The sequence below is a fragment of the Excalfactoria chinensis genome, chromosome 8, assembly GCF_039878825.1.
Source record: "Excalfactoria chinensis isolate bCotChi1 chromosome 8, bCotChi1.hap2, whole genome shotgun sequence".
NCBI lineage: Eukaryota > Metazoa > Chordata > Aves > Galliformes > Phasianidae > Excalfactoria > Excalfactoria chinensis.
Genome location: NC_092832.1, coordinates 26,546,296 through 26,562,357, shown reverse-complemented (window position 1 = coordinate 26,562,357; position 16,062 = coordinate 26,546,296). Strand labels below are relative to the sequence as shown.

Here is a 16,062-nt window from a genome sequence, read left to right as displayed (position 1 = left end):
GGCCAACAGAAGCAACAGTTCTTCTAAACACCCATCTTCCCTGAAAGCAGCCTGTCCCTAGTGGGGCACACCTGCATGGGGTATCTGGGCCCTCCCATGACCCTGTGTGTTATCTGCAGCACCAGGCTCAGTCTTTGGGTTCCAGTCCAAACTACATCAGGATATAAATGGCGCAGGGAGAAGGACATCTCTTGCCCTCACCTCTGGGCCTTCCTTCATCACTTGGTCAGTACCATGAGCTGGTCAGGAGCACCACTTCCCCTGCACTGCTCCAGGAATGGGCATGTGACAGTAAAATGGGTGAAGGCATTTGGTCCAGAGCCAGAAAGAGGACTTCAGAGCAGTGTCAGGATTGTGCTGAGGATAAATAAGCAATGTTTGGACTGGAGTCAAGGACAACCATGTGGTTCTGTCTCCTGTCTATGCCTAGACGTGATGGAGAAATACAGACTGCTCAGTAGCACAGCAGGTCACACCGCTGTGCTATGTACCTTGCTACAGGACTGGGATCTTTAGGGAGCTGGGTAGAGAGAGTGGTGAGAGGATTCAACCCTGTGTGAGCCCCATCTGCTATTTTGGAACCTCTGACCTGGTGATTCCTGCCTTGTTTGTCTCTGATGAAAAGCACACGTGGCCCTGAGAAAGCCTCAGACTTGTTTGTGTTAGACACAGCCTTATCACCAGGACCTTTGCTTTACTGCAGCCGAGGGCACCGTGAGCCCCTACAGCAGCCAGGCCTGGCCAGAATGCTCAGATCCTGGATGGAATACAAAAGCATTGGTCAATCAATGGCCATAAACTCACATTGTTTGTGGTCCCCATTGGAACACCTAGAGAGGAAGCACCAGTTGCCCTGAACACTGATGGTAATAAAAGTGCTCACACAAATGCATGAGTTCTGGTTGTAGCAGCAGAAGTGAAGTACAGTCATCCCAAGAGCATGTGGGGAGTTTGGGCTGGATGGCCTCACTGCATGCACACCAAGAACCCCAGTGAGCAGCTTCCATGGCAGCCAGGCCAACCAAAGCAATTCAGGCACAGGGAGGAAGGAAAAAGAGCAGCTTGGGATTGTTGTTATGAAGTAAAACAGAACCTCACTAGGAGGTTCAAAAATGTAGAAGATGGAAAGACTGCGGCCTGTATGTTTTGCTTTCTCCTGCTGGTCATTGCTTTGGGGCAAACACTTGGCCATGGGCTATATCCAGCACACACAAATCAGCCCTTCGCATTCCTTCCCTGCCTTCCTCCCCTTTATCTACACAGCTTATCATTATTTTGTTTTCCAGTGCCTTGCAATGGGACTGTTGTTATCTCCCCGTCCGCCTCTGCCCTCTGTGATGGTACATGGCAGGGATTGCTGCATCTGTGGGGTTTTGTATTGTGCCTCTCCACCCTGATAAAGTGCACAGCCCACCCATCCTGCACTCAGGGACTGTCTGCATGGAGACAACAAGAAGGGATTTGGGTAAAAATCAGGTATTTTGGTGCCTAACTGCTGTCATTGCTCCCCTTTCTTATTCCCATCCTCGTGTATGTTACAAATAGGCCAATGCCATGAAAATCTGGGCTTTAGGAGCTTGTCTGCAAGCCGTCAGAATGTGTTGTGTGTGATCTCGAGGTGAAGGAGAGGGATGAGTTCAGAAACACACTGACACCTCCATGGCAGCGGTACTGCACCCATTGCCCAGCAGCCCTAGAAAAATCCTTCTCTGTGCAAAACCCAGTGCTTGCAAGCGTTTCTGTTCAGAAGGGAACTGTTTGCATTTGAAAAAGGCCAGTGGTAAATAAAGGGGAAAAACTGGTAGGAGCACAGAACTGTTAAGGTTGGAAAAGACATCTCCAATGGGAAATGAGACAGCTCCTCAGAGACACAGCGGTGCTGCGGGAGCTGCTGCGTCCACCCCCACCACGGCTCAGGCCAGGTTTTGCTTTCACCAGGAAATAAAAACGCTGCAGAAATGGAGATTAAGATGAAAAGCTTGAGCCCTGCAGGAGGAGAGCAGGCTGAAGGCACCTGGCTGCTTCTCCCAAAGCTGCTGGGGTGGGCAGGGGATGCATATCCCCACCGCAGGCCCTGCCTTCCCGTGCCCCTCTGCATGTCTGTTAGCACATCCTATTGCCTCGGATCAGTTTCCCAGCTGGGATGCAGATCCAAGCGGGCGCCACTTCCCTTTCCTTCCTATTTTAGGTTCCCGGAAAGAATTTATTTAGGCAAAAATCTGTATATTGTCTACCTGTCAACACAAGGTTCCATCCACTATCGTAAGGTGAACTGCCGTAAGGGTTCCTAAATCAGTATTCGTATTTTATTATAAGAAATCTGAAGAGATATTTATAGCTCTCCCCAGGGCCACTCCATCCGCCGCTGGGAAGCGCCCATAATCCCATTTGCGGCGTTCGGGAGCCGCAGCGTCACGGTGCCAGCTGGGATCGCAGCCCCGGGGCTTTATTCTCCCAATCTGCTGCGCGGGGCGGCACGCACGGGGCCGGATTGCAGCAACCCCCCCCGACTCCTTCCACCCCCCAGCCCCAAATCCAGCCCGTTGGCCAGCCCGCAGCGTGCCCTGCTCCGGGCACAGCACGGCCTCGGGTTAAACCCAGCGGGGCAGATTAGTGGGGTCAGCAGCTAAACGCCGGGGCTGGCGCTGAGAGCGACGCAGCGCTTCAAGGGCGCCGCGCGGGTCTGCGTAATGCCCCGAAATGCTGCAACCATGGGCTGCCAGCGCTGCCGGGGCCATCAGCTGTGTCACTGCTGTCTAAATATAGAGCAGCCGGGTTGTCTCCGCGCTGCCTGTGCCATGGGATCGCCGGGCGCAGCGATCCGGGGTTGGTTTGCTCCCGCTCTGGGAAGGCTATGACTAAGGAATCTGCTGGGGAAGGGATGGCAGAAGATGGAGGCCCTCAGCAGAGAGCAGGAGCTGATAGGAGCCTGGAGCTCGCAGACCCGGCGACCTGATCAAAACATCCCTCCTCCTCCTCCTCCTCCTCCTGCTGCTGCTGCTGCTCTTCCCTCAGCAATACCCAAATGAAGGCTGCAGTAATGCCGGCCACCAGCGCACCAGGAAAGCGGGGCTCTGCTCCCTCAGCAGGCTGCCTGGCCCCGGAGCGCTGAAGCAAGTGGAACCCCACGCAATCACCCTCTTATTTTCTCCCCGAGCTTTGCTAAGGGGAAGGCAGCGCTGCGTGGCTCGGTGCTGAAGGTCAGCCCGGCGGCGGGGCCGAGCCCCACGTACCCCCGCGCACCCCGCTGCGGGGAACGGGCAGCGGAGCCGCGCTCCCAGCTCGGCTCCAGTTCTGATCTGTAACCCTAAAAATCGTTCCCTTTCCCTTGTGGGGACGGCACCGCGCGCCGACGGCTCCCACGGCGCCGAGCTGGGGTCGGGGTGCCTGGGAAGATGCCCAGGCGGGATGCGGAATGCGGGATGCTGCCGACCCCGCGGCTCCGCACAGCCCCGAGCCCCGCGTAGCCCCGCTCCGTGTGGGGGGGATTCCCGCAGACCCCCCGGCGCAGCCCCCGCTCCCTGCGCTCTGCTCACCTGGGCCCCCGGCCGGCTCCATCCTCCCCCCGCCCGGTGGGACCACGCACGGACGGACGGACGGACGGACAGACGGGGCGGCGGCAGCGATCTGGGAGGGTGCAGGCAGAGGGTGCGGGCGGGCGGAACACGGCTCCCAAAATGCGGCACGGAGCGGGATCCGGAGTCAGCGGCGGGCGGGAGCGAGTGGGAACTTCGTGCGTTTTCCTTTCCTTTCCTCTCCTTTTCTTCTTCTTCTTCTTTTTTTTTTTTTTTTTTTTTTTTTTTTCGTTGTTGTTGGTGGTGGTTGGTTTTTTTTTTTTTTTTCCCCTGATTTTGTTGTGTTCCTGGCTCGGCACCGAGCCGCACGCCGAACCCCGCGTCGGTCACCGGTGCGATTCCAGGGAGGTTGTAGGAGCAATGCGCAGGGATTGGGGCCGCCAGGGAGGTGGGCAGCAGGTGATGCCGCACATACAGCTGCTGCCTGCCCCCGGCCTGGGCTGCCAACATACGGCACTGTACAGAAAGGTTGGAATTGTAATGATTTTAGTGTTCTGAGGCTCAAAGGAACACCTAGCTGCTCTCTGCTTGTGGATCTACAGGGATGCCCAGGCTGCTTTCCCCTCTATGGACCCACAGTTGAGAAAACAGTGATAAATTATGGGGCAGTGTCACATTATGGGGTAGTGTCGCTTTATGGGACAGTGTCACCGATTGGACCCTGGAGTCCAGGGCAGACTGAGTCCCCAGAGCTGCTGGTTGGTAATTAAAGAGAACCAACGATCAGATCTGCAGCGATGAGCGGGGGCACCTCCAGCTTTTAATTCCCTGTGCCCAAACCCACGTGACGGATTACTGGGGGCACCAGAGCGAGCTGTGTGTGTTGCAGTGCCTCATGCTCTGCCTTGTTTCTGCTGGGGGAAGTTAAACAGGGAAACCAGAACTGCTCCACACACATTGAGGATAGGAGAGGAACAGCCGGCTTCACCCATAGCATCTCAGAGCTGCCTGGCTTAGCTGTTAGTTTTGGATTGCATCAAATGAAGACTGAATATTAGGGGATATCTCCTCTCCAAAGAGCACTCAGCACTGCACAGCAACCCAGGGGTTGGGGGGTCACTGTCCCCGGGGAAGTTCCAGAGCTGTGGGGACGTGGCACTGAGGGACGTGTGCAGTGGGGATGGGGAGGTGGGCTGGGGTAGCACAGAGGGCTTTTCCAGCCTGAATGGTTCTAGGAAAGAAGCTTGCTGCAACAAGACTCAAACAGCAGCATCACGTTCCAACCAAAAGCCATACAGGGGACATTTCCTCCACTTTGAGTTGGATACTGTCATTCTTCTTCCCTCCCATCCTTCTCATGCCCACCGGTGCCAGCCTCCCATGGACAAACCCTGGGTCAAATATGACCCATTGCTGCCTCAGTGTGGGGGAAGGCTCAGTGGCCACAGGGCAAAGTTCACAAACAGACACCACCAAGCTGGGGATAAGCAGGAGAAAAAATTTATTTACATCTTCCAAGCAGCAGCACAGCAAAGGAGATTCCCCGGGAGGATCCTCCAGGAGCAAAACTCAGTGTCACATACTGGGATGTGGGCACCCGTTGCCCTTTGGTCACTACAGTGCGACTGAGGCTGCGGGAAGCACGAGATTCACAGCACAGGGGCAGAGAAGAGCAAGGGCTGCACTGCCCAGCGTTTGGTCCACCAAAGTGCACAGTACAACTCATAGAAAAACCTGTCCTGAGGGCTGGAGGGATGCGTGGCCACAAGGTTCTGCATCTACGGGAGAGCTCGAAGGCTCTGAAACAAGAGTTCAAGTGCCAGAGATGTCACTGCGAGAGACTGTGATGGATTCTGGCTGTGTTATCAGGAGAAAGCGAGGGCAAAGCTGTCCCCAATTCAACCAGTGACCAGCAGAACTGCTGGTGGCATCGAGGCGGGGGTGGCTCAGAGAAACGCTCCCAGGGCAAAGGAAAGAAAAAATCCTAAAAGAAATATTTCCCTAAAAAGTTGGTCCTCTCTGCCCTGCTGTGGAGCTGCTCTCCAAGCAACAACACAGTGACATTCCAGCAACAGGAACCTGCCCAGGCTGCTCTAATTGACTGCACAGCTGGAGGACAGTGACAGCTTCCCTGCATCCCTGCCTACTGTCTGGCAGAGTGCAGCAAGCAGCTCAGCAAAGCGTTCTCCAAAGCAGATGCTAAAATTCAGCTTTATTTTTTAAACTTGAAAAAATACACACCTTGCTTTCTTTTTTTCTCTTAAATATAGAGTCTATAAAATAAGGCAACTGGAGGAGACCGGGGGAGCGTCCCCATAGACCTGGTGGCTGTGCCCAGAGCTCCCGTGTGCAGGGGTTGGAACAGCACCAACAAGGCCTTTATCTTGTTTGCAAACCAATTGCTGGGCAGCAGGAGCACGCTAACGCTGTTCCAGACAGATGCAGACTCACACACAGCACTGCTGAAAGGGGTGCGGTCACTTTGGCAGCCCTCACAGACATCAGGGACAGACAGCAGGACGGCACTGCCAGAGCCCACAGCTGCTGCAGGTGAACCCCCCGCAGGAGGTACATCCTTGGGACAGCCCCTTCCCAGTAGGACAAAGGCAGCAGAAAACAAGGAATGACTTTGTTTCTCACCAAAACACGTTAAAATCTTTGGGAGAAGCTATTGAAACAGGACCGTATCTTGTAGCATGGAAAGCTACAGACAGGGTAAACACAAACCAGGGCCTGCTCACCTTCCTGCTCCACATCACACCTGCTCATGAAAAGTAAAACATGTAGCAGCTTTTCTACTGTTGTCTTCATCTCTCCTTATGGGAAAAGCACAAGTACGTATTCTACCTCTTGTGTTTTCCCTCTCCTGTGCCTACTGTTACTGGAAATGCGATCTTCACATTTCTGATCTCTAGTGTGAATGTTTTCTGTGTTCCTCACCAATTCCCACCAGGCTGAAGCCTTGCACTTCAGAGCTTTATTTCTCTAAGAAATAAATTGAATAGAAAATAATTTTTAATAAAAGACAACAACAGAGAGACTTGTGGTAAACAGTACTGTAGGGCAATGGAATGGCACATCGTAGGCTTAGAGGCTGGTGTTTCATATGGGGGTGGCAGGGAGATCACAGCAAGTTGTGTAAACCTGAAAGAATCACGACCTAGGTTTGCATCACTGATCTGCGTGGTTGGATCACAGGCAGGAATATTTTCTAGCCTCAGAAGAAATAACACTTATTCTAGCAGACTTGACCTTGTAAGCATAGATCTTTTCAGCTGGATACTGGCTATAACCATGTTCCCACAGCTGTTACCCAGCACACCTGGGGGTGGTACTGCATGATAGCCTAATTTGAGCACAGCTCCAGCACCGTGCAGAGAAACCAAGCAGTTATCACACCAAGTCCTGGTCCCTGGCCCAAGCTGCTTAGTGCTCCTCTTCTGAGCGCAGGGGAGGGATCTTGTTGGACAGCAGAGCGTACACGTATGGCCAGATCTTGTTGGTCTCTGTCCCCGAAAATGAGTGCAGGATACCCCTGCTCCTGAAGAGAGTCAAGCAGTTAGTGCCAAGAGGGTAAGAACAAGACATTTCTCAGTGTATTTCCAAAGTAACAGTGTGGACTGCAGGGTCAGATCCTGAAGTGTGATCATCTGCTTACAGCGCACCCACCCCAGCCAGCCCTGGGGCATCAGTGCAGCAATGCACAGCTCTAAGTGGTGACAGCTCTGAGCTTTAGAGACACGCAGCTACTGAGATGCTTACAGTATAGCTTTTTCCCCACGTGTCTGCATGCAGGGGGCTGCAGGATGCCTCTCATCTCCCCTCAGGTATACACACCCGATCTATGTATTTCCTACCACCCTTTGCCCTTGATTCCTCTGCCCTGTTGCTAATTGCCCAGTACTTCATTTAAAAGCCAAACCCAGGAGCCTTGGACTGTTTTTTGCAAGGCAAAGATACCATTTCAGACCCACACAGCACAGGGGATTAGTTAATAAACCCATTCACTGATGCTATTTGGAGCAGCACAGAAAGCTGCTATGGGTTTGGTGAGTGAAGTAAACTGCTCTTTGCAGAGCACCACCTCCATGGCCCTGGGTGTAGCACACAGTAATCTGCCCTCAGAATGCAGCAGGGCTGTGCTTTATTCACATGATTGAACTCACTTGTATAACTCTATCACTGGCTTTGCAGCATCTTTGTACTTTCTGAGCCGGGCAGTGACAGCCTCAGGTTTATCATCCTCACGCTGGACCAGCGGCTCACCAGTCACGTCATCAATGCCCTGCAGAAAGGCAAACACTGTCAAGAGCATTTTCATTGAGCACTTAGTACAAACCTCATTTACCAAAAGGCATTGTGCACAACTCTGCAGAACAGCTTTCAAGACCAAAGCCATCAGGGGCCCCAGCATCCCAGGGTCTTCATAGCACCATAGAATGGTTTGAGTTGGAAGAGACTCTTGAAGGCCATCAGGTCCCACTCCCTGCAATGATTGGGGACACCCACAGCTCCATCAGGTGCTCAGAGCCCCATCCTCTGACCTTAGGGGTCTGCAGGGATGGGACATCACTGCCTCTCTGTGCATCCCATGCCAGTGTTCTACTGCCCTTATCATTACATCTATATGTATGTACATATATATATATATAACACACACACCACCACAACAAAAACAACCTATTTCCTTCTATCCAATCTGTATCTCCCCTCGTTAATATGAAACCATTTCTGTGTTCTGTCACCACGGATCCCACTCGAGGGTCTGTCCCCTTCCTTCTTGCATCCCTTGTTTAGATAGTGAAAGGCTGCTCTCAGCTCTCCCCGTAACCTTCTCTTCTTCAGCTGCACAAGCCCCAGCTGTCAGCCTGTCCTCATAGGAAGGTGTTCCATCCCTGGAAGCATTTTTGTGGGCCTCCCCTGGAGGCAGTCCACAGGTCAATGTCTGTACTGAGTACTTCACATCTGGACAACAGTACTTCAGGTGAGATCTCACCAGCACAGAGAAGCAGGATCAGTTACCCTGATCCGCTGGCTATGCTGCTTTTGATGTGGTCTTGCTACACAGGATTTTTCCCCAGTGGTATCTGAAGCTTTTGGGGCCCACTCACGCAGCAGAGGGCTGCTCCAAGCTCTTACATGCACATGAGGAGGGTTGAACTCCATGTTGTAGACCCGTCCGCTCGCTGGGTGGATCCATCGGGCACTCAGGCGGTCCTTCAATGTCTCGAAGGGGATGTGCAGGCTGATCACCAGGTCCAGCTCACAGATCCTGTCCAGTGCCTCAGCTTGCCCCAGCGTCCGCGGGAAACCTGCAGGCATGCACCCACAGCACAGCAGGGTGATTGGAAGAAAAGCACATGGCTGCTTGCTGCAAAGGTGCTGCAAAGATGCTGCAAAGATGCTGCAAAGATAGCACAGCTCCTCGCTGCAGTGCACATGGTGCGAAAGAGCCATCCACCAGATGGCTGCTGCAGAAAATAGCTCCTCCAGCACCAGCTCCCAAAATACAACACAGATCTCTGCAGGCTCCTGTTCTCCTGGGAAGCAGCGCCCGGCATGAGGACTTTCCCCACCTCTCCAGGCCACCACTAAGCTCAGCAAACACCTGCAGAGCCCCAGGAGATACCCCAGGCCTTTTCCCAGTTGAGCATTATTAGCTGTGAGCTCACCAGGACTTCATCAGACCTAATGGATTAGTCAGCGTGAGAAAGAATACACGCTATCTGCTTTACCAAGTCAAGTTGGGCTGTTCTTTGTGTTACTGAATGGACTGCTTGAAATAAGCAAGCTCCTTGTCAGAGGTCGCTGTGCAAAGCAGGAGGCTCCCCAGATCCATGCCCACCACCCACGGCCACGCTTCACCCTGGAGGCAAACCTGGCTCTGAGTGAGCGCTGGGCTACAAACACTCACGAATGGAGAAGCAGTAGAGCTGTAATACAAAATACTTTCTGCGCTGCGCTACTTGATGTAACATTTGCCTGTCGCCGTGTTTCCAGTGAAGGGAGTAGTGCTACTATCAAAGTAATGAAATGTTACAGTGGAGGTTGAGTTTGGGGCGTTTTGCCCGCCCACTTTCCTCATTTTGCAACTTAGTAACTAGAAAACAAGGGGAGGAACTCTCCCGTCCTTACTTTGAAGTGCATTAGTAACAAGCTGTTTGAAAGCGAACCAGATTGGCTGCTCCTCCCCTTGTCACACCCGCCCCACCAAGTCCCACCATCCCTTCCCTGCCCAAACCCCCGAGCTCTTCTCAGTGCTGCCCTCAGAGCCGGCTGCTGCTCACCTCCCTCTGCTGCTCACCTCCCACACGCTTTGCTCTGAGCATTTCTCCACCCCAGGTGGATGTATGGCTTGGGATCACAGCTCGTTCAGATGCAGATGGAGCTGTGAAGGAGTTTTTCTTGGCCAGCCCCGCTCTGCACGCTGGCCCCAGGGGCTGTTTTATGAAATACCTCTCTCTCTCCCCACGAACACGATGAGCTCAACTGCACGCACACATGCTGCTTCTCCAGGCTCAGGGAAACAACAGCCACAAACCAATTTCTCTCCTTGCTCTGCTGCCAGAACCAGAGAGGACCACTGACCCCAGCTGATGGCACCCACACACAGTAAGGGCCTTTCCTTATTTTTAGCTCAGCAGATTCAAACTGATGGAGTCCCTCCTCAAGCTCTTGATTTACTACAACAAACAGGCGTACCTCATGCTATCCCCGAGAGCACTACTTCTGCAAGCAGTTTGCTGCCACCTGCCCTGCCATCTACTGCCAGCAGCACCAGGAGAGGCACTTTGGTCTTCCCAAACCCACCAGGAGCAAAGCAACGCTTTAAAGGTGGCTGGGTTTTGCCCACGCAGATGCACTCACCGTCAAGCAGCCAATGCTCCGCTCGCCGCTTCTCCAGCTCCGTCATCATCACGCGTGTGATGACGTGGTCGGGTACCAGAAGGCCTCTCTCGAGGTACTGCTTTGCCAAGACGCCAACTTCTGTTCATGTTAAAAAAAAAAAGGAAAAAGGGAATTAAAACTGCGTGACATTTCTGCATGAAACAGTATTGCTCCCCCTCAAATTCTGCTTGCCCTCAGAGATCGCTCACCCTTCCAGCAGCACATCGGGGAACACAGAGCTCCTTAAGAGCTGGGGAACACGTGGTGAGGGGTAACATGAGCAAGGTCACCTGCATCAGATGTCACCAAGACACTGCACGGCTGCAGCTGTGCTCAGCAGCCAGGCTCACCTCCTGCTCTGCACACTGTATATCATGACATCCCTTGCTACACGCCCAGTGTTACAGCTGCAGTTACTGTGCCTCAGAGGACCTTCCCATAAAGTTATGGGGACAAATGATGCTTTTGGGTACTGCTCATAACCTGACTGAGACAAACCAAGTTTGCTTCCTCCTGCTTCCGTGTACATTGTGAGACACCGCACCATCTTTTATCAATTATCTGAAGGGATGCACACGTTGCACACATTACCCAATGTCACGTGTAAAATGTAACAGCAAACAGGCATCATCAGAAAGCTTGTCTGAAAACCCACGCCCCTGAGCATCTGCTATTGCTGCTGAAAGGAGAACATGACTTTCCAGCCATGGGCTTTTCAGGCTTCTGAGCCTCAACTCAGAATACATTCAGGGAAGAAAACCTGAGTGTATCCCCCTCCCAGAGCACCTAACAGCATTTGTTGGGTTTTGCAGCCCATTTCCGCAAGTCTTCTACTTGGACAGCATATTTTAGCCCTCCCGGAGCACGAGTCCTCTGTGTGAAGTATTGAGAGCCATGCTGCACCTTCTGGGTGAGCTTCTGGGGCTTTGCATGGGTGGCTGGGCATGAAGGGAGCTGCAGCAGGACAAAGTTCCCTGCAGAATCCTCCCCTCAGTGGGACTGTCTGTAGCTGATCTCCCCCTCCAGAAGGGACCCTCCACCCCCTTCTGTCTGAGCCTGACAACATACAGTCTCAATTCCCCTCACTGGTGGATTTTGGAATGAAGCAGCTGAAAGATGCAAGCTGGCCGAAGGAGAAGGGACTCTCCAGGCTCGGTTGGCCAAACTGCAGCAAGGTGTAGAAGCTGGTCAGGCACCTGCATCAGAGCACAGGCTGAATTTCTGGCACGCAGAAGGGTCTGGTGCAAGAAGCACAGCTCCCAGAGAGCCCATCTCACCTAGAGGATGGAGCCTGGAGCAGCCTGTGCAGCACAGCTCCGGGTGTGTGAGGCTGCAGGGAACCTTCCCAGAGCAATGTGTGTGGATGAAGCATGGCATGAAAGGGGCTGCCCCTTTGGCAACCTGCCCACGAAGCGCTGAGTCACCGGGCTGCAGGAATGAGTCAGCAGGGACATGATGGTGGTCCCCTCCCTCTGCTCCACAAACGTTCTGCAACCAACGTAGCCTCGCTGCATCCCCAGGGCTGCAGAAAATACCTTGTTCAATGACAAGCTCTTTGTCACTGCCCATATGTCGCCCTCCTGCTCAGGAAAGCACACGAGGATGAAAAGAATACATTATGTCTTATGCAACCAGCACAGAGACCCGCTAGGGCATAAATATTATTGCATCCACCTACATTTATGAATATTTATTCACGTGGCCTGCATGCTGCCAGAAGGCTTGCAGGGTTGTGGCTGGTTGAGGGAGCAGAGCCCAGGCTGTAGCTGCAGGTCCTACTCCTGTCCCAAGGACCCACAGGACCAGCTGCTGATGACAAACACCCCAACCCACAGCTGGGAAGTCTGGAAATGCATCTCACATGTCCACCCAAGGCCATAGCTATGCACCAGAGGGCTATAACAGAAGCAGACAGCTCTCTGCTGCTCTTAGTGCAGGAAATGCTCTGGCATACAAAGGGAGACACATCAGCAAGGGGGCAACGAACCACCATAGGAGTGCATGCACTGACACGAGGGGCAATGCACCAGCATACGGTTGCAATGCTTTCATACTGCTACCGGAGCCCCTCAGCCTCTCCACCCCCTGCTCAGCCTCCTCCCAAGCTCTCAAGGCATCGCTCATATTGCAGAATGGGCAGATAGTTCCTGTAAAGGATGCATGGAACTACCCGGTCTTTGGCCCCCAGCACCTGGGATGTGCTGGATCACATCACCTCTGCAGCACAACCCTGCTGGGTTACTTTTGTCTCCAGTTTTCTCAATCTATCCTATGCATTTCTGTGGTGAAACTGCCCCAGCCCTGAGCCAAGAGGCAGCAGGGTTTGGGCATGCCCACGCATGGATATCCCTGCAGATCCCGATCCCGCTGTGTGATGATCTGGGGTTCATCCTTCCAAAACAAGGGCCAAATTCCACACTGCTATCACATAATCTAATGACCGCTAATGACCGCGGGTTTAACACAGGACTTCAGCCCCTGCTGTAACCCTAGTTCATCTGTGCCTCCCAACTCTTATCGGAGCAACATGGCAGGTCCCAGCCTTGTGACACCTCCTGCAAAGGCAGCAGCACAAGCTGGGGCTCGAGGAGAGGCTGCAGGGGCTCAAGGAGAGGCTGTTCCCAAGCACAAGGTGCAGGAATTTGGCATGGAGCATGACAGCTTTGCTGGCCAGCAGCTCCTGGCCGGACACTACAAAATAACCTTGGACTTTTGGTCCCTTGGAGCCACCTTTTGCATGATTTCTTACAGAGGCTCCAACAGAGCAATCTGGAGTTAACAGAAGGAGAAGCTCCAAGTGGTTAATGCGGCACTGACCGCAGTTATCTGTGCACCAAGCTATAACAACCCCGGCCAGCCAAGGCCAGATATTTCCCTCTAGTTTTCAGAGGTGCTTCTCCCCAGCCCAGGACACTCACCCCATCCCTGCAGGCAGGACCCAGCTTTGGGGAGCTGCAGCCTGGCACAGCCACACATTGGGGACATCCACAAGCAGATGGCCCTTGGAACCACTGCATCCCAAGCAGCACAGTGAGCAGGAGAGAGGACAGAGCCGGGCATCGCCTAGAGCAGTTTTACTGCAAATTAACTGGGTCCTGCTGTGAGCCCAGGATGCTGCACAGACCAGAAATAAAGCCCTGGGCGCTGAGGCCTGAACCAGATGAATAAAACAGTCACCGTCCTCCGTCACGCCTTGCCTAGCACCAAAAGCACCTTTCTTCAACCAAGATCCACAAAAAGCACTTCTGTACAACAGGGCAGTCGCTAAACAAGACACTCATTAACTGGCTTCCTATGAACCATGTCCTGCAGCAGCAAGCACAAAACCCACCTATGATCCTTGCTCTACCTCCCCCCCAACAGTCCTTTAGGCGCTGTAACGTGGTTCCTCTGCCCTGAAGTGCAATGTCAGTGGCACAGATGATAAACCCAGGGAGGGAATTTACTTCCATTTAGCTTCCTCCAGAGCTGGCACATGGCAGCACGCTCATGTAACAGCTTGTCCAAAGCAAACAGCGGAAAGAAAAGCAAATAGCTGCACCTTACTGAGAGCTGTGACCAGAGCTGTGCCAGAGGTGGCATCTGAAAGGACAATCAGCTGTGCCAAATTGAGGCTGCTTTACTTCTGGGCAGTTTTATCCATGTTTCTCGGTGTTGTCTCCTTTGGAAGCCCAAGTTTACTTTGGAAGGCTTTGGCTAACCCAGCTCCCTCCTCCTGCAGCATCCCCAGAGCTCTCCTGCACAAAGAGCTGCAAACAAAACCCAGGGAAGCCTGTGGGTGCACACAGCTCAGCGCTGCACACCTGATGCCCACAGGAGCATTCCCCACCCACGGCCAAACCTCCACACCTTGCAAATCCGCCTAGCTTTGCCCTCAGGTGCTTTGCAGCCCAGCCAAAAGTTAGCCGGACTTTCTGATTTTTCAGCCTCTTTTCCAAAGGAAATATTTTTGTGCTTTTTATTTACAGAAGGAAATCTGGGTCTTTTTAACTGCGTGACCAGAGGCAGGGTGGTGAGCAACGCCCCGCGGCGCACACAGCTCCCGGCATTCACCCTCCCTTCTTGTCACACCTCTAAAAAGGGAAAATGCGCCTATTTCCCCCCCTCCTGTTTTGCATGGATGCCACTCCACGGCTCTTCTGAGTCAGCTTCCTCCTGGGCTGGTCCCTCGCTCAGCAGCAGGGCACAGGAGCTGCTGCAAGCTGCAATTGCCCAACCACAGCCACCCCAGCGGCCGCTGGCACCTGAAGTTTGGGAGATCCGATAGAGCGGGCACAGCGAATGCTATCAGCTCTCCAAAAGGTTTAGGATATGAAATACAGAGTGGGCTGAGGCTTGCTGTCCCCCCACACTCCTTGATCGTAGAAATAGCTTAATGAGTGGGGGCACGCACGGGCACCCTGCAGCATCTCCCCAGCCCTCCTGCACAGCTGCAGCACCCTGCTTCCCAATGGGATCCCTATGAACGCGTGCATCCCTTGCACAACTTCAAGCATCCGCCCTCAGTCACACTGCAACGTTCCTATTCCACGGCTTGGGTAGGAAGGCACCTCAAAGATCACGCAGTTCCAATGGCTAATTCTGCTCTTGCCAAATCCAGCGAACTGAATACTCCCGCGTGGGTTATTCCGGAGGTTGGACGTGACGATCCCCACGGGTCCCTTCCAACTCGGGATCTGTTAGGATTCCGTTTGCACCGGTGCAGCCCCAGCAGCGCCCAGGGCTGGGACGGAACCCTCCCCATCGTATCAGTCACCCCACAACCTCAGGGTACAGAAGGGAGACGATAAATGAAACCCAGCGACGCCACAGCCCGCGACCCACAGACGGCCCCGACTCGGCGGCGGAGCGCGGGGACGCCGCGGCTCAACGGGACGGACAAAACCCGGAGCGCGCCCCGGCCCCGTCGGTGCGCACCGACCCCCGGCACTCACCGCCGCCGCCGCGGAGGCTCTCTCGCAGGAATTGGCCGCTGGAGAGGTGCTGCAGCCCGAAGCTGCGGGCGATCCTCTCGCACACCGTCCCTTTCCCCGAGCCGGGGGGGCCCAGCACCACCGCCCGCAGCACTTTGGAGGCCATGGCCGCCTACCGGAGCCGGCCGGGGGGGGGGGGGGGGGGGGGGATCCCTGCGGGGCGGCACGGCGCGTTACGCGGCGCGGAGCTGCGGAGCGGGGGAAGCCCGCGGCCGTGGGAGGAGGACCCGCCGCGACGGGGGGCGGCGCCCCGACGGCACCAGCATCGCCTTCAGAGCGGGGCGCGGAGGGGCTGCCGGCCGCCGGGCGCGACGTGCCGCTCCCCCTCCCCGCACACGGTACACATCAGCACGGGGGAGGGCGGGACGGACGGCAGGAACGAGGGGGGGACTCTCCGCCCGCCCCCTCGGGCCGCGGCACGCTGGGATTTGGAGTCCGGCCGCACGGCGGGACCCACAGCGATGGGCGGCGCGGGGGGGGCGGAACGAGGCCGGGTCTGAGCGACACGAAGGGACCCGAGCGGGTGGTACGGCCCGATGAGGAGACCCCGACCGGAGCGAGCCCGCAGCTCCACGCAGGCTCTGAAACCTGCACGCACAGCGGCACGGGGCGACCACGCGTGTGTACGTGCGTGTGTATGTGTATGTGTGTGTATACGTGTGTATATATGTGTGTACGTGCGTGTG

General features: G+C 54.6%; 2 protein-coding genes across 3 annotated transcripts in view; both read right to left on the bottom strand.

Moving 5' to 3' along the window:
* DNAJC6 (DnaJ heat shock protein family (Hsp40) member C6) overlaps positions 1-3,720 on the bottom strand; it is a 38,192-nt gene extending 34,472 nt beyond the window's left edge. Inside the window, exon 1 of one of the 2 annotated variants that reach the window (XM_072342938.1) lies at positions 3,537-3,720. Coding sequence is in view for 1 of the 2 variants with exons in the window: in XM_072342937.1 (XP_072199038.1) it covers positions 3,537-3,558 (22 nt within the window). In the remaining variant the exon portion in view is untranslated. The remainder of the gene's footprint in view (positions 1-3,536) is intronic. The other variant, XM_072342937.1, reaches the window with a different exon arrangement.
* A 1,279-nt stretch (positions 3,721-4,999) lies between these two features.
* Positions 5,000-15,599, bottom strand: AK4 (adenylate kinase 4). The gene is made up of 5 exons (XM_072342985.1): positions 15,338-15,599; positions 10,383-10,502; positions 8,655-8,827; positions 7,682-7,800; positions 5,000-7,056 (listed from the first exon to the last, which is right to left on the bottom strand). The coding sequence occupies exons 1-5, from the start codon at positions 15,480-15,482 to the stop codon at positions 6,942-6,944; spliced, it is 672 nt and encodes a 223-aa protein (XP_072199086.1). The 5' UTR covers positions 15,483-15,599; the 3' UTR covers positions 5,000-6,941.
* Between the last annotated feature and the right edge of the window lie 463 nt (positions 15,600-16,062).